The 19,074-nt window shown below is 34.2% G+C and overlaps 1 protein-coding gene across 11 annotated transcripts in view; it reads left to right on the top strand.

Annotated features, from left to right (window-relative positions):
* Window positions 1-19,074, top strand: part of ST7L (suppression of tumorigenicity 7 like) — a 179,524-nt gene that overhangs the window by 68,609 nt on the left and 91,841 nt on the right. For all 11 annotated transcript variants that reach the window (XM_079135541.1, XM_079135537.1, XM_079135542.1 and 8 more), the window contains 3 exons: window positions 6,050-6,200; window positions 8,978-9,070; window positions 15,799-15,938. In XM_079135541.1, the coding sequence (XP_078991667.1) occupies window positions 6,050-6,200; window positions 8,978-9,070; window positions 15,799-15,938 (384 nt within the window). The remainder of the gene's footprint in view (window positions 1-6,049; window positions 6,201-8,977; window positions 9,071-15,798; window positions 15,939-19,074) is intronic.

The raw sequence follows: 19,074 nt of genomic DNA, 5'->3' as shown, positions 1-19,074 counted from the left end.
ATTTGAATACAGTATGTTGAACACTAGTTTTGTCCCAAGTAATTTCTCATTTATTACAGATAACTATTGAATCATTCAGAGGTAGTATGGAGGATCCTGCAGCACATATTAGATACTAGCTTTGATTCATGTCTTCAGCTATATTTTATTTACTGATAATTTCCAAATTGTTGTCTTTTAACTCTGGCTTCCCTTTTCATCTAGAGACTTGTGTTTCCATCTGGTTGTGAAAATCCTTACTAAGATGCATACTTAAGACATTTTAATGTATCTCAAACTGAATTTTTAGAACTTATTTTCAAAGTTTTTTGTTTTTTGTTTTCCAAACTGCCTGTTCTTCCTTCTTTATTTTGATTTTTGGCTTTATTATCTTCTTCTTGTAATTAACCTTTACCTCTGCCCTTTGCAAATTACCAATTCATATTATAACCTTTGGAATGTTTTTCATATGTATCCATCGCTACTTTTCATCACCATTGTGCACTTTCACGCCGTATACTTTTCTTTTTCTTTTGAGGTACTGGGAATTGAATCCAGGACCTTGTGCTTGCTAGGCAAGTGCTCTACCACTGAGCTATATCCCCAACCCACTCACTACCTATACTTAAAAAAAATACCATTATTATAATAACAACAGTGGATGCTTTTGGGGAAAAAAAATTCACTTTCAGGAGTTTGTTATGTAAAAAATCCTGAGTTGTTTAATTCCCAATTTTACTTCTCTGAAATAACCACTATGTATTTGGGGTATATATTGCCAGGCATTTTCTATGCATATACAAATCACCTCAATACTTTTATCATCTCTTGTGTGAGCTATTAAAGCAGATTTTATGGTAGTCTCCCTGCCATCAGCCCCTTTTCACTCTGTCTATCACCAGAGTTGTCTACCTAGTTACTAAATCTTACCTTGGTTAAAGCCTTACTTATTCCCTATTACCTACAGGATAAGGACCAACGCCTTAGTACTACACATATAGGGGCCCTTCACAGTCTGGTTTCCATCCTTACTCCTTGTCACTTCTGCCTTGCTTCTTATCTCCAGTGTCACTGTTCATAATAATAAATCATGTCTCATCATATTCCACTACCATTATATATATGCTCAATCTTTTCTCTACTTGGCAAGTTCCTACTCATTGCCCATGCCCCTCCCCATTATCATTTCCTTTTAAAGAGAGTCTGTCCCATTTTTCTCAAGCAGAGATAATGGTTCGTTCCTCTGTTCCTTCAATCATATCTTTCGTTTCTTTGTTTTTGGTGTCCATTATGTGTCTGTTCCCTATTCCCTGTGAATAAGAGCAGGGCTCTTATCTTAATTCATTTTATATTTAATCATGACAAACACTCAATAAATATTGGTAAATAGACATGTCTTTAATTTAAAAGACCATCTTAAATTCAGAGAGTAAAAATTTATGCCCTTAATTTCTTGAACTTTTTAAGCCATTTTTTTAATGTTTTCCAAATTTTGGTTAATGATAACTATTTTTTACCTTTTAAGGATAGTAGTACAATTCCAGTATGATCTTATTTCTTATGGAAATAATTCACATTTATTTTTTTAAATTTATTTTGCAATTCTGGAATTAAACCCAGGGACCTTTATCACTGAGCTACATTCCCAGCCCTCTTTTTATTTTTTATTTTGAGACAGGGTTTTACCAAGTTGCCTATGCTGACCTCAAACTTGAGATCCTTCTGCCTCAGCCTCACAGGTAGCTGGGATTACAGACATGCCACCATGCCCAGTTTAACTCCACTTTTAATAGACTACTCTATAGTAATTTTCAATGTTAGATTTGTATAGGGAAAAATATTACAAGATATATTAAATGAAGTAAAAAAATGATACATAACAGTTTGATCCTACTTTTGAAGAAAAATGGAGTCAGTATATTATATGTGGGGGTTGGAGGTTTAACTTAGTGATAGAACTAGCATGTGCAAAGCCCTGGGATTCCAGTACCACACACACACAAATGTATATTATGCATAAAAAATAAACCTAGACAAACAAATTAATATCTTTATTTTCTTTATTCTTTTGTTCTATTTTCTTTTTTCTTTTATTCTCCAAACATTTAGTATACTATTTTCTACTGCCAAGCTCTGTTATATTTGCAGTACACCAACCATGTATTTTTGTATACCAAGCATGTACTTTTCTAAGCAGTAAAAAAGACCAAAATCAAACAAACCACCCTTCAGTTTGTAACCTTCCATATTCTTCTTAGAAAAGCAAAGGCAGGGGGTTGGGGTTGTGGCTCAGTGGTAGAGCACTTGCCCAGCTTGTATCAGGCACTGGGTTAGATCCTCAGCATCACATAAAAATAAATAAATAAAATAAAAGCATTGTATCCATCTACAACTAAAAATATTAAAAAAAAAAAAAAAAGTAAAGGCTGAGTAGCAAGATTGCGTTTAGGTTTTATTTTCATTTGTTTTTAATTTGTCCAGAGAGTTAGAAAGTATCTTTAAGTAAAAACTGAAGATAATTTAGCAGTGTATATCGGGTCAACTCAGTTAATTATTTTGGTCCTTGCTTTGAGTACTCTAATATTCTAGGTGCTGTAGTAGAATATGAAAGATATAGTTTTTATTGTGCATTAACTTATAGCATATGTAGCAGAAATTCTAGAATACTACTTTGTGATGGTGATAAAATAAATAATAAACCTATAACTTATTTAAATGCTCCTATGTGTATATTTGTGCACATGCATGCACTGGAGGTTGAACCCAGGGCCTTATGCATGCTCAGCACACACTCTACTATGAACTTGCCCTGAGCTCTTTAGATACATTTTTCATAAGCTGAAATTTTTCTCTTATATTTTGGGAGCCAAATTTATTTCAGTGTCAAATTGGAAACCAAAAAATTGTCTTGTTTTAAAGTCAAATTGAAAAGCACATTTGCTGGTTAAAAAAAAATAATAAATAATAATAATAATAATAATAATGTAGTGTAAGGAAGATCTTAAAAAATAATTAAATTGTAAAATGTTTTAAAATACAAAATCCTGAATTATAATTTCCTAAAGGGTACCATATGTTGTTCATTCTTATCTGAATTGACACTTAGATTTTTTTTAACACTGAAAGTATAGGTTACAGTTCAAAAAGTGTTTTCTTGACAAATCAGATTGATATTTTCTGAAATGCATTTTTTACTGAATCATTGTTAACTGAATAACTTGGCTTACATTTTCTAAGTGTTATCAGTATAGTAAATTTTTACCATGTTAGGATTTTAAACTAAACTTTTAGATTCTAAACTTTTTGAAAATGAGTTGGAATATTTTTTTCTTCTCTATAAAATAAAGCAGAATTTTAACCAAAAGTACCTGGTTTAAGAAATAAACAATTTTCTTCTGAAAATGAGATATTCTGATTGTGAAAGCACTGATTACCACATTTTCTTTGCATCCTACTGAAGAAGCTCTTAGTGCACTTGCAAAGAGCATAAGGAGTCATGTCAGAGGTCAGCTATTTGAGTCCATTTTCCCACAGCCGCCTGGTGCGAGTGATCTTTTACTGTGTTTCAAAAAAATGGGCAAGGATTAGAGAGGATTAGAAAGAATATTACCCTCTTGAATATAGGCCCAAGGCACTAAGGGGAAAAAACTCAACCAGGCAGCAAATGGGCTTTGCTTGACCAGGACACAACCTTTGCTGCATTCCTTTAAGAATCTGAATGGGAAATGTTAAGTCCCCAAACTGGATTAGTAAATAATCTCATAGTTTGTGACATCTGCTAAAATAAATCGATGAGCAGACTGCATTCTTACACTTTGAGGACAGAGCCAGAGAGAGACATCAAGAGTAAAAGTAATTAAAGATGGGCATCAGCTCAGTAATGGTTAGAGAGGCACATTTCATAAACAAAGAAGAAAAAAATGATTTCTGATATATGAATATGATGAGTATCTACATATTAATTAATAACCTAAGTTTTAAATTTTGAAACCAATACACCTTTTTGTTTTTAAGATTCCCCCTGGAATTTTATTGCTTATAAGCAGTCTTTAAGTGTTTCACAAATGCAGCTATTCAATTTATAGTTACCTCAGTTTATATAACAATGTGGGGTTCTTTAATTTGCAATGTGAGAATATCTCTTCTGAGACATATCTGGAATGTTTCTCTTTTTAATTTTATTTAAAAAGTGAATATGGTTTGGAACTTATAAGACTCATAATTAATATCCAGTTGTTTAGAACTAAAGAGATTGTTTCAGACTGGTTATAGAAGGAAAATGCATTCTGGCCTCAGTCTTTGGAGGAAGTGTTTAAAGATTTTTTTTTTTAAAGTTTTGTTTTAAGTCGAGCACTTAATAGTAAAGATAATGTGTAAGTGGTTAATTTTGTATCTTTCTTCCTATAAGTATTATACTTGATTTGTGATAACTGATTATACTTCTTTTGTTATGGATTATAATATTAGGATGAGTGTTTTCCTGAAGCATTTGAGAGAGATTCAGTTAGATATATGAAGAAGAATTGATAAGACTATCATAGGCATATTTACCAATACCTTAAATGTATCTTGCCTTATGCTATCCTGATTTAGTGCTTGTATTCAAGATGAGCCTGTGTGTAAAATATGTCCTTTGGTTTTTCTCCTCACTCCCTACTCCCAGTGTGCTTATCCACCTTCTACCCATCTTTTAAATATTAGCTCAAATTCCATAAAATGGTTTATCTCTAGCCCCTAAATCATAATATCTCATAAACATAGTTATCATGCACCCAGCACTTCTTCTCCAAGCTAATTCCTCAAAAGAAATGAAACATGTTCACACCAAAACTTGTACACAAATGTTAATAACAGTATTATTCATAATAGTTAAAAGGTAAAAATAACCAAATATCTGTCAACTGATGAATTAAAATACATACACACACACACATACACACACACACACACACACACACACACGACTATTATTTAACCACAAAAAGGAAAGAGGTACCAACGTGTGCTACGACCTGGATGAACCTTGAAAATATGCTAAATGAAAGAAAATAGCCCCAAAGGACCACTGTGATATGATTCCATTTATATGAAATGTCCAGAATAGGCAAATTTATAGAAACAGAGAATAGGCTAGTGTTTGCTTAAAGGGGTTAGGGAAATGAGGGAGTAGAAAATGATAAAGGGTACAGAGTTGCCTTTTGAAGTAATGAAAATGTTCTCAGATTGTGGTGATGGTTGCATGCATTTGTGAATATAATAAAAACCATTGAATTTTACACTTTGGGTGAATTCTAAGGTGAATTTTTATCTCAACAAAGCTGTTTAAAAGAAAAGTGATTTCCTATCCTTGTGGCCATGTACATTGTACCTCTAGTAAGGCACTTAACCCAGTTTGGTTATAGTTATTTACTTAAGAAATCCGTCCCAGGGCTGGGGTTGTGGCTCAGTGGTAAAGCATTACCTAGCATGTGTGAAGCACTGGGTTTGATTCTCAGCACCACATATAAAAAATACAATAAAGGTCTATCAGCATCTAAAAATAATAATAATAAAAAAAGAAATCTGTCCCATTATGATATGAAGGTCCAGAGAATAGGTTTTGTTGTGTTTTATTTTTGTTTTTGGTATTCCCTAATAAGCACAGTGCTTTGCATTCAATAAATATTAATTTATTTGCATTTTTCCACGGTTAAGTTTTTTTACCCATAAAGTGGGAATAAAAGAAAAAAGAATTGAGTGTTGTCACAAAGTATTATTTCAAAGCTATATTTGATAATTTCCATTTAAAAATTGTCTCACATTATTTATTCAGCTTGAGTCTCCATTTGTATTTAGCAAGGTCACACAAACCATTTATTGCCTTATCTTTACTTACAGGAACATTTGGATTTTTAGAATTTGCATATATAAGCAGTTTATGCACAAGTTTCTGTAGGACTGTCATGTCATTTCATGAAGATTAATGTGTTTTTCATTAATTTGACTTTATAACGTTTTGAATGTGTTTTGAATTTAACAGTTTAACATTTCTTTTTTCTGTTGTTTGTGTATGTGCGTGTTATTCTTGCAGTATTTACTAGAGATGAAAAGTTTAATTTTACCTCCAGAACACATTTTGAAGCGGGGTGATAGTGAAGCAATTGCCTATGCTTTCTTTCATCTTCAGCACTGGAAACGAATAGAAGGTGCTCTTAATCTGTTGCAGTGTACATGGGAAGGCAGTAAGTATTCTTTTCCAAATGTAATACTACTCTGACTATTCATTGTATTCATGGGCAGACTTTTTAAATGAGATTGTCTAAGTTTCTCTAAGGATTTGTTGTTTAGATTGGTTTCAGAGTGAGCTCAGTAGCATTATCTTTGGTTTATTATAAAAGACATGGTTAGAGTGTTTATATTAATGCCACATTTAAGAAGAGCAGATCAAGAAACTATCATGGTATTCTGCCATTTGTTCATTTAAGTTAAATGTAAAGAAAGAAAATGAAATGTATACCCTTTTGGCTTATAATCTTTTTAGTATGGTTGTACTGTTGTACTAATTGAGGATATTATGCTAAATTAAATAAGGCAGACACACAAATGTTTTGTGATTCCACTTACATGAGGCAGGTACCTAGTGTGGTCAGACTTGTAGAGACAGAAAGTAGATTAGTGATTGCCAGAAGGCTGGGGAAAGGTGAGAATGGGAATTATGATGTAATGTATACTGAATTTCATTTTGGAAAGATAGAGGAGTTCTGGAGATACATGGTGATGATGGTTGCACAACAATGTGAATGTATATAACACCATTGAACTAGATACAAAAAGTGGTTAAAATGGTAAATTTTGCATTACATGTATTTTTACCACAGTTAAAAAATGACAATAGAGTTGATAGTAGTCATGAGGAAAATAGTTTTAAGTTTTACACATCAAAAAACAAAACAAAAGCTGGGTGAGGTGGCACACACCTATAATGCCAGCAGCTCAGAAGGCTGAGGCAGGAGGATTGCAAGTTCAAAGCCAGCCTCAGCAAAAGCACTAAGTAACTCAATGTAACTGTCTCTAAATAAAAATACAAAATAGGACTGTCTCAGTGGTCAAGTGCCCCTGAGTTCAATCCCTGGTACCACCCCCCCAAAAAAAACCAGATCAATTTTTAAAATATTAGAACAGGGCAGAGGGAGTAGCTCAGTGGTAGAGTATGTCTTAGCATGCATGAATACTTGGGTTCAGTCTCCAGCACCACAAAACAAAACAAAAATATAGAACATACTTAGTACATGTGAGGCTTTGGGTTCAATCCCCAGTACCTCCTCCAAAAAAAACAGTCAACCAAACAAACAAACAAACATACAAACAAACAAAAATAAAAGACACAAAGGGCACCATGTGTCCTTGAACCAAGAAAATTTGGGGACCTCTGTATTAATCATTTGCTAACAGTTGTACTCTGTGCTTGACATCGACAATAATAAGATTAATAAACAGATCATGAGCTGGTCATGGTGGCAATAGCCTGTGATCTCAGCAACTCAGGAGGCTGAGGCAGGAGCATCACAAATTTAAGTCCAACTGGTGCAATTTAGCAAGACCCTGTCTTAAATTTTTTTCCAAAAGGGCAGAAGATGTAACTTAGTGGCAAAATGCCCCTTGATTCAATTCCTAGTACTGCAAAAAAACAACAACAACAAAATCCTGAGATTATATACTTGAGTAGCCGAATTATTTTTAATGTTTTTGAGTAATTAGACTTTTTAATGTTTTTGAGTAATTAGACTTTGTCTTAGTGGTCTACAAGCCTCTCATAACCAGGTCCTCTATCTCATTCATCTTGTATGTATCTTCAGTGCCTGGCCTTCTGCTTGGCACATAGGGAATTTTCAATAAGTATATGATTTATACTGTGTTTCATGCATCTTAATGAATGATTTCTTCAAGTTATAATTGATTTGCTGAATACCTTTGGGCAAATAACTACTATTTATTGTGGCAAACAAAATCTGTATTTTCACAAAAGTTTTTAGAACCAACCTCTTAAGGAAAAAACAAAAACCTTATCATGATTTTGATGACTATTTAGTGGAATAGGTCAATAAGGATTTCTCTCTGCAAAATTGGTGATGATCTAAATTAATCATGGACAAACTTTTTCTGTAAAGGGCCAAGAGTAATTATTTCAGACCTTGCAGCCATCTAGTCTTTGTACATCTACTTAGTTCTCTTATAGCACAGAAGTGACCTATGTAAATGAATAGCATGTCTGTGTTCCAATAAAATTTTATTTACAAAAATAGTGTGGATCCAAGTGCACTGATGTGTACTTATAATCCCAGCTACTTGGGAGGCTTAGGGAGGATTGCAAGTTTGAGAGCAGCCTGGGCAACTTAGCAAGACTCTGTCTTAAAAAAAGCAAACAAAACAATGTAGGTTAGAAGTGTTCTCAATGGTAGATTGCTCACCTAGCATGAACCATGTCCTGGGTTTGATCCCTGACAAAACAAAATACAACAAAAATTCAGTTAGTGGACCAGATCTAGCCAAAGGGATGCACTTTCGTGATCCTTGAACTAGATTAAGGTCTATTCATAGAAAACCATGGTGAAACTCACATGTGAAGTTAGAACTCATGTAGGTTGCCAACAATTAGGACCACAATAATTATAAACAATATAGTTTTATGAAGGTTCCTTTTAGGAGCAGAATTTATGCTTGTGGAGTCCATGATTATAATGAGGGGACTGAGATAAAGGACTCAGCCAGTACCTTTAATTTAACTCTAGTCAGTCTAGACACTTATAGTTCTGTACTTAAGTCTTTCCTATTCTTTCCCTGTTTCATTGTTTTGCTTTTTTGTGTGTGTCTTTCATCTAAAATCTCTAAGAAATAAAATAAAATACTATGTAAAAACTGTATAAAAGTATGTCTCCAAGATAGTTTTTTTATTTATAGCATATATTACATGGTATATAAGATAGAATTGAATGTCAACATATGTATTTTTTTTCCTCAGCTTTTAGAATGATTCCATACCCATTAGAGAAAGGACATCTATTTTACCCTTATCCTAGCTGCACAGAGACTGCTGATAGAGAGCTGTTACCTAGTAAGTAAATATTTCAGTTTCTTAAGCTTATAATTGTTTAGATCACTTTTAGATTGTTTTCTGTATTGTTACCTTTTCATCGCTACCACAAAATACCTGACATAGGCTACTTGTGAAGAAAGAGATTTATTTAGCTCACAGTTTTGGAGTTTCAAATGGCATTGGGTAGACTCTGCAATCATGGCTGCTGCTTAGCAGCATCATGTTCAAAAGCAGATAGCAGTGGCAGGAAGATGTGCAGGAACATCAAGTGTGATTTCATCTTGAACTAGAAGCAGAGAGAGAGAGAGATGGGCTTCCCACAATCTGTCCCAAGGGCATGCCACCAATGACCTAAGGACTGCCTACAAAGCCCCACCTCTTAAAGGTTATACCTCCCAGTACTGCCACCTTCGGGACCAAATTCCCAACACATGAACCTCAGGGGGAGGGGATACAAACCACAATGAAACCATAGCATTTCCCAAGTGTTGTCCATTTTAAAAGTCCTTTTTATTGATATTTGGGACACTATTTAAATACTTTTATAACCATTTATAGTACTAATTTCATAATTCAATTGATATTCAAATATTGTTCAAAATCCTGTGCTAGATGCAATGAAGTACACAAAAAGTAAACATAAAAAGAGCACTCTTCTTACACACTTTTTTAAAAGAAATAGTACCACCCCTTCACAAACTCTTTTCAGAAAATAGGGAACATTCCTTAACACATTTGATGATATCAGAACCAGAGAGAGACAAAATAAGAAAAGAAAACTAAGACCTCGCATGATGCACTTGCTTATAATTCCAGCTAATTGGGAGGCTGAGGCAAGATAATTGCAAGATCAAGACCAGCCTCAGTAATTTAGTGAGACCCTGTCTCTAGATAAAATAAAATGGGGTAGGGCTAGAGATGTAGCTCAAAGGAAAAGTGCTTGCCAAGCATGCACGAGGCCCTAGGTTCAATATCCAGTACCACAAAAAAGAAAACTATAACAATAGCTCTTGTGAATCTGGGCACAAACATCTTCAACAAAGTTTTAGCAAACTGACTCCAGCAATATAAAAGGAGGATTATATACCATGACCAAGTGGAATTTACCTCACAAATGCAAAGTTGGTTTAATATCTGAAAACATGACACACTGTGCTGGTAAAGGACATAGATACAGAAAAAATATCTAACAAAAATCTAGCACCCACTCATGATAAAAACTCTAAACTACAAATAGAAAGGAACTTTCTCAACTTAATAAATGGTGTCTCCAAAAAAGAATTAACATCATACTTAATGCTTTTACCCTAAGATTAGAAGTAAGGCAAGATAACAGTTCTTCTGTCCAACTTTGGACTAGAGGTGGTAGCCAGTGTAATCGGCAAAGAAAAAAAAAAGTCATTTATAAGTAGAAAACTGCTTTTATTCACAGATGACATGATCCCCTATTTAGGATATCCAAAGAAATTCATAAAAATATTACTAGAACAAATAAATGAGTTCAGCAAGATTGTAGAATATAAGACCAACATTCAAATATTGGGGTTGGGAGTATAGCTCAGTGTTAGAGCACTTGCCTAATAAGCATTAGGTTTGATTCCCAGGACTGCAGGAAAAAACATCCTATCTGTATACTAGCAATAAACAATACAAAAATGAAATTTAGGAAATAATTCTAATTTTAATAACATTAAAGAGAATAAACTACTTAGGAATAAATTTAACAAAATTGCAACTATACTGAAAAATACAAAGTTGCTGGCAAATTAAAGAAAAATCTGTATAAATGGAGGGATGTTTCATATTGATTGATTGAATATATTTATATATATTCAATATATTTAGTTGAAGGTTCTCCTCAAATTAATCTGTAGATTTAATACAATCTGTATCAAAATCCCAGGAGTGATTTTGCAAAAAATAACAAACTGACCTTAACATTTCTATGGAAGGTATAAGACTCAAATTAGCCAGAAGAGTTTTTTGTTTGTTTTGTGGTACTAGGAATTGAATCAAGGTCCTGGCCAGGGAAGTTTTCTACCACTAAGCTGCATCCCCAGCCCCTAAATAGTCTTTACAAAGAACAGAGTTGGAGGGGCTACCTTTCCCAGTTTGAAGAACAGTCAGAGGAGAAGTAGAAGAACCAGAAATATGTAGGTTCAGAATTGCTTAGAGAATTTCAGTCCAGTCACTGTCTTTAGGAAGAAAGATTAAACTCTCAACGGAACTCTTGAATAATCTAAACTTGGCCCCACTCCTTTTCTGTGAACTGCTAAATTTCTGTTTAACTTTTAAATCATTTTATGATTTAACTGATAAGTAAGCTTGTGAGAAGGTTTAAACATCAGTACCTTGTTTTCTCATATGATGAAAACCTGTGCCAGTTTTTACAATACTGAACCATTAGAACTGAAGTCTAGAGAAGTAAAATTGTAGTTTTACAACCATCAAATTTAATGATCTGAAAAGTTCAGATAGATGAAAATTCTGGTGGAGAAGTTATGGCAAACTATGCTGCTATTTCTCTCCTGGGGTCGTTTATTTTCCATCATCTGCTGAAATAAGTACACTGAACACTTTGAGAGTTCCTCTTCTAGATTGTAAACTCTTTTTTTTTATTATATAGATCTATTTTATTTGTTCTTACTCGTTATACATGACAATAAAATGTATTTTGACCTATTACACATATATGGAATATAACCTTTTGTTCTTCTAGTTGTATATGTAGAATTACATTGGTTGTGTAATCATAATATGCACATTAGAAACTCTTCGAAGGCCAGGATTCTCTTTATTGTCCCTGTATCTCTGTAAGGTACACCATAAAAATTGATAATTCAATAAATGTTGTTCAAATTGGATTCATTAACTTATTCTTCTAAAGATGCCTGACACATTGTAAGTACTCACGAAATGTTAAAAATTAGTTCCTGCTGGGGTTGTGGCTCAATGGTAGAGCACTTGCCTAGCATGTGTAAGGCACTGGGTTCGATTCTCAGTACAACATATAAATAAATGAGTAAAATAAAGTCTATCGACATCTAAATTTCTTTGAAAAAAAAAAAAATTAGTTCCTTTTCCTCCTTACCCTATTCTGAACTCCTAGGCTGCTGTGGTTAATGGAAATACTGATAGATAAACAATGTGTTAAATGTGTGTCTGGAATAGATTTTAAGGAAACTTTGAGCCTCTCTCTCCAGGAAATCAAGGATGAATCTCAATTTTCTGACTTCGGTGACTGGGAGAATTGCAGATCTTTTCTGCAGCAGGAGGAGCAGGTTTGGGAATAGAGATGGAGGAAATAAATAAGTTCAGGCTTTGATTATGTTGCTTGTATAATCTCACACTTATTTGTACACACGTTTATGTGTATATATTTATGTGTGTATATATATGTGCTTAAATAGTTTACATAATATATACATTATTAAGACTTTGTATTTTGTATCTATAATATATGTGTCTAAGATGTATTTGTAAATATATGTATATTGTAAAGTATATGTACATAGTAAACATTGGAGACATACTTCGTGTGTAAGTAAAAGAGAACCACTTCAAATTAACTTCAGCATGAATGGGAATTTGTTGGGAAAACATCAAGTTATCAGAAAACCCCCAAACAACAACTTAAAACAGTTAGACCTCATAAGGGACATAATAAAGAAGCATATGGCCATCAGAATTTCTAGCAGTCAGTTATACGCATATCTCTGGCTATCTTTTTTCAGTTTTTCCTGTTCTCACTTTCTGTTTTCTCTTTCTCATCCTGCCCCCTTTGTGTGTGTGTGTGTGTGTGTGTGTGTGTGTTTTGCTGGAGTTTGAACCTAGGCCTTTGTGCACACTAGTTACTGCTCTATCTCTGAGCCACATCCCCAGCCCCTGTCCCCTTATTTTCGTATGACTTCTTATTTCTGCTTCTCCCAGTTTTTCTACTCTTTTATATCTTTCTCTTTGCAGTTTGGCTTTCCTTTTGTAGATACTCAAGAGGTCTAACTTGATGCCCCTGTTGCTTTGTGTTTACATGTCATTGTTCATGCAAACAATACAGAATGAATAATATCTCAGTCCTACTAGAAGAGAGAATCAGATTTATCCATGTTCATTCCTGGTCCATTTAGCTGTGGCCTAAAGACAAGACCAGGCTATGTAAATAAAATTGCCTACGGTTCTGATATCTCTTTCTCTATATATCTCTAGATAACAAAAGAAGTTTTAGGCAAGAATGCGATCACTTAAGGGACACTGTGTAGTGTGAGAAGTGAACTAAGTGTAGAATCATGTGGGCACAAAAATGTCTAAGGAACTGATGGCAGGAAAATAGTTGAGGACTTGGTGAAGTAGTGGTCAGAGAGCCAGAACACGAGCCAGAACTAGATATCCTAGAAACCAAAAGGAAGAAGACATTTCCAAATAAGGAGGAGTATCTGAAATATTAGGTAAGGCAATTATTGAGAAGAATCTATTGACTGGCAATTAGGAGATCAATAGTGAAGTTTCATTTTTTTCATAGGGTGAGAATAGTAATACTTGTTGTTATTCTTATTTTTCTCTTTTAAAAGGAACAAAGATTTCAAGGCAAAGAAATGGGTCTTTAATTATGGAACATGAATCTGCAACAGTATATCATAATAGACTATCACATTTAAACTAAAATAATATCACTTTGTAAATTATTTAAGCGTTGTCTAATATAAGGCCCACTTTACATGTTTTTAAAATATTTTTAAGATGTTGATAGACCTACCACTGAGCCACAACCCCAGTCCACCACTTTACATATCAATATGAATAAAACAGGAGTTATCTTTATATGTTGAGCCATAAGCTACAAGACCAGACAGTTTGTATTTTGGCAAGCCTGTATTCATTCTAAATCCATGTAGGGTGCAAACTCCAGGAGGTAAAAGTAGAAGACTGGAGGATTTTCTTTGATTAAAGTATAAATTCCTATTTTTTTTCTGTCTCTTGCTGTGGTAGAATGAACAACTTTTTAATAATGTGGAGTTCTAATACCCAAGAGTACTTAATTTTTTTTTTTTTTTTTTGCTTTTAATTCTCCTTCAATCTTGATATGACTTACAGCATTCTGGAATTTGCTTGTGGACCTCATAAGTTCAGACTTGAACTATTCCCTTAGTTCACATAGCTATTTACTCATCTTTTATGCCTCCTGATAAATTTTTCTCTACAAGCCAGTGATGAAATTTGAACTTTCGTTCCAAGGGAGTGTTTCTGTACTAGTCAGTCATCCATTATATTGATGTATTAGCCAAACATTGACTGACAAATGAATCTACAGAAAGCAATCCAAAAAGAAATAACTAGTTCTCTCCTACAGTATAAAAATCTCATATTTTAGAAAATGTTCCCACTAAAGCCATGCAGTTTCCTACCTTATAAAATGGGAAGAAGACTGTCTATCTCAAGGTTATTGAAAAAAAAATCAAATAAGAACTTTATAAGCCATAAGATGCTGTACTGTTTAGCTAATATTATTAATTCTACTATCTTATTCCCTGCCTTCTGAAATACCAGTTTGTTTCTCTTGGTTTGCTGGAAGAAGTCGGCTTCATGGCTGAGGGATAGGGTAAAAGGGATTGCTGGTTCTTTGGGTGCTGAAAGCACAATGTTGTCTACAGTTGCTAATGTTTCTAATTTTAAAAAAATTCAGCTTCATTGTGTTTTTACTTTCAACATGGCTCAAATTTACGGAAATTTTCTGGATTTTTCAAATGAGTTTGACTTTGGTTATGTACATTTTTAATATAATATGATACATAAAGATATTGAAAGAAGATTAGGTATAATCCTCTCTGTTAATCATTATGTTTAAAAAAGTGAAATTTATAGTTGACCTTGGTTCAGCACTGAATTAGTCATCCCTTACTAATGCAGGATATTACATCAGGAATTCCTGGGTTAGTGTCCAGTCCTGAGCAGTCAACTTCCTGAGCTAAGTCTTAGACTAGTTCTCAGTTTAACAGAAATTTCTTGAGTACCTACTGTGTGTCAGGAACCATAATAGGCTCATCTCCATATTATTTTTCAGATATTTTCAAATTTTAAATAAAATATAAATACTTGAATATAATTGGTAATGAAATCTGCAGTCACTAGAAAAATAATACTTGAGTATGTAAATGTGGTAAAATAAGACAAGTGATCATTTATAGCCAGAATCCTAGGGCTTTGGTTTTCTAGTTTAGTTTTTACAGTGCTCAATGAAAGTCATATATTGAACATATTAATAAATGGGTAAAATTATTAACTGTGGTTCTAGGAAATCCCTATGACATGTCTGTTTTTTTTATACTAGTCTCAGCTTCCAAAGAACAAGAATTAATAACAACTTCATTTATTAAGTACTTACAGTGTTCATCATAACAACTCCATAGCAACTTCTACAGGGTTTAGCAACTTATTCATGATCACACAGCTAATAAGTGACAAAGCTCTTTTTCAAAACCACCTCAGCATGACTTTGTAATCAATGTTCTTTCCCACGATACCATCCTGTTCCCAGACCCCAAAATAGTCATCTGGCTATGTGCATACACTATTGATGCTGGAATTAATAATGGATTAATTTCTTTTACCTTCCTTTGCTGGAGATAACTTGTTTTTTCTTTAAAAATATTTTCTTTTTGTTTTTTTAAGTATATAGCTTTAATTTGAAAATATTAAGACTGGTTTATACAATATTCTAGAATTAAATTCATTCCTACTTTTTTCCTTTGCAGCCTTTCATCATGTTTCTGTTTATCCCAAGAAGGAGCTTCCCTTTTTCATCCATTTTACAGCAGGACTGTGTTCTTCTACAGCAATGATAGCCCTTCTCACACACCAATTTCCTGAAATCATGGGTGTTTTTGCTAAAGCTGTAAGTATGATCTCAAGGACTTGTGTAGAATATTTGTAAAACACACAAGACACCATCTCTGGTTTGTTTGTACTAAGGCAGATGAACAGTGAAAGATATTTGTTAGAGTAAATTACAAGAACCGATTTGTAAAGTTACTACCACAAATATGTCAAACATAAATTCTGGTGATTTGAGCTATATACTTCTGTTGGTTTAAAATTTAAAGAATACAATGCTATAACTTTATAAAGTTGTTCTTTGTAGATAACTTCCAGTGACAAACGTAGCATTCACTACTAGCTAAAGAACAAATTAATTTTTTAACATTATTGCATTTTCTTTGGCCTTTAAAAATCTCCCTGTTTTGCTGGGCATGGTGGTGCATGCTTATTATCCTAGTAATGTGGGAGGCTGAGGCAGGATGAACCAGGTTTGAGGCCAGCCTCAGCAATTTAGTGAGACCCTCAGCAACCTGCTGGATCCTGTCTCAAAAATAAAAAGGACTGAGCTGGGTGCAGTGGCGCACGCCTGTAATCCCAACAGCTCGGGAGGCTGAGACAGGATTGCGAGGTTAAAGCTAGTCTCAGCAATGGTGAAGTGCTAAGGAACTCAATGAAACCCTGCCTCTAAATAAAATACAAAATAAGGCTGAGGATGTGGCTCCGTGGTAAAGTGCCCCTGAGTTCAATAACCAGTACCTAAATAAATAAATAAATAAATAAATAGGACTGGGGATGTAACTCAGTGGTAAAACGCCCCTGGTTTAAATACTCAGTATGAAAAAGAAAAAGAAAAAACTCCCTATTTTATAAACAAGTCTTTTGATTTTCTCATTTACATTAAATCATTAGTTCTAAATATTTTCTGAACTTTTAAAGTCAACTAGGATGGAGAATAAGTAGGTAAAATGGGACAGATGGCACATTTGCCCTACATACAGAATGCGCTTCTATATTCAAAGGTTCTTTTATTTAATTTGTCTGTTTGTTCATATTGACCTTCCCAAATCTTAGATATAGAACTGTGGGTAGGCCTTTTCATTTTTACCCTTTAATTTTTTTTAACCCTTTAATTTTGAATTGTTCACTTCCTGACTCAGTAAGTACTTAAGAACTGATATTGAAGATGTTATCCCTCTATCACTATTCATTCGTCTATAAATTTGTCAATTATTGTCACTGGCTCAAAGTAAAATTACCAAAGATAATTCCCCTAATGTCTCTAAGGGCTTTTAAAAATGCATCTTTTCGTGTTATCTTTGCAGTCTTACTAGGTAATAATTTAAAACCCAAATATATTTAAAATGTTGATTGATTACATTCCCAAATATAAAAGCACTCAGAGCCATGGAAAAACTAGTCCTGACATGGTCTTCTATTTTGTGTATTTTTTTCTATATGTCTCCATTCTGACTTCCTGTTTTCCTCACAATTTCTTTGATTTCCTTAAGAATAGTTTATTTTGTGCCTTACAGATCAGTTGCCTTTCTCTGGCACCAGTGGTAAGAGTACTGGTTTCCCTTTTTCCCTGAAGATCAACTGTATAATGTGTTAAGTTGCCACTGGCTGTAGGCCTAGGAGTCTGAGTATGCATTTGATTCTGGATCAAGCTTCAAGAAGAATTAATTTCTACTGTTGTTCAGGGAGTATAGATATTTGAGTTGGAAACTGACTATTCTGTTTCCATTTAACGTAAAAAAGGAAGCTTGTGATTGGTTATACCATAACTCTGTTGTTGTAGTGGTACTGATTAGGAAGTGAGTGCATCTCAAACTGAAATGACTTTACTGTGTAATCTGGCATGGGAAAAACAAATGAAACAATAACAAAAATCAGGACTAGAAAGGGAATTCCATCCATTTAATAATAGCTAGGGAAAAAGGTACTGCTGTGTATTTAAAAGATACAGGCAGGGCTGGAGAGATAGCTCAGTTGGTTAAGTGCTTGCCTTGCAAGCATAAGGCCCTGGGTTCGATTCCCAGCACCACCAAAAAAAAAAAAAAGAAAGAAAAAGGCCCTGTCTCAAAAGATACAGGCAAGTAATGGGAGAGATGATCCATGGGTTTCTTTCAGGGCAGTGGAGTGGGAAGGAGGAGGTATAGAGCAAGGAGATGTAAAGTCTAGAATAGGTATGTAGCAATTGTTAGTATAATATATTTCCATGAGGTACTGGCTAAAATCAATGCAAAGTGTATTCAGTTCATGCTCCATCCATCATTGTTGGTAGATAGTGACTGACTTTACCTAAGAGGTCACTAACTGCACCTGAAGAGTCTTAAAGATTACATAGCATAAGTTCTTTAGCACTCCTCTAGCAGTGTCTGAGAGTGAAGAATTGCATATTTAAAAGTGAAGTTCCTTTTTTAGACCAAAAGTTATTGAAATACTGTGAATCTAGTTGACAAACAATAAAACGGGCATTTATTCACTATCTTTGGGTATTTGTGTGGTTGGTAACACCAATATTTAACATGCATTAGTTCCAAAGGTAGGTCCTATTTAAGAGTAAATGGAAAATGATTATAGTATGGGCAGTCTCAACAACCTATAAATGCGTTGACAGAAAATTAGTAAGGAAACTAGAGGCCCAAATTCTGGTTCTCCACCTCATGCATGAACTAGGAGCACCAACCTCACCAGGAACTTGCTAAAAGTTCAGAGCCTCAGGCACCACTGCAGACCTCCTGAATCGGAATCTGCATTTTAACAACATCCCCACTTTATCCTATATGCATATTAAACTTGAGAAGCCTCTCTCTGTTCTTCTCCTCCAATACGAGGGATGCAGAACAACTGCTAGTGCCATATCATCCAAGTGGAGAAGCTTTGCCGAGTGGTTATGAGCAGGGACTCTTGAACCATTCTACTTTACATTCTAGCCCTTATGTTTATTGGCTGTGCAGCCACAGGTAAGTTAACCTTTTCTAACCTTAATTATAAAATGAGAATAGTGCTACTGCATAGATTTTGGTGAGGGTTAAATGAACTTAAAATACATCAAGTGTTTAGAACTGTCTGCCCACAATAAAAACTAGGTGTTTGTTGTTGTTCCCTTCAGCAGTGTCATTATTGTCACTAAAGAGCATCCTTGTTTGGAGGAATTATATTCTAATCGTAAGTTCAAAATGCATTTTTCACAGAAACTGAAGCATGAA

This window comes from Sciurus vulgaris, assembly GCF_902686455.1.
Source record: "Sciurus vulgaris genome assembly, chromosome: 1".
NCBI classification, from domain to species: domain Eukaryota; kingdom Metazoa; phylum Chordata; class Mammalia; order Rodentia; family Sciuridae; genus Sciurus; species Sciurus vulgaris.
Note: the sequence above shows the minus strand (reverse complement) of the source record. Positions and strands in the feature narration are given on the sequence as shown.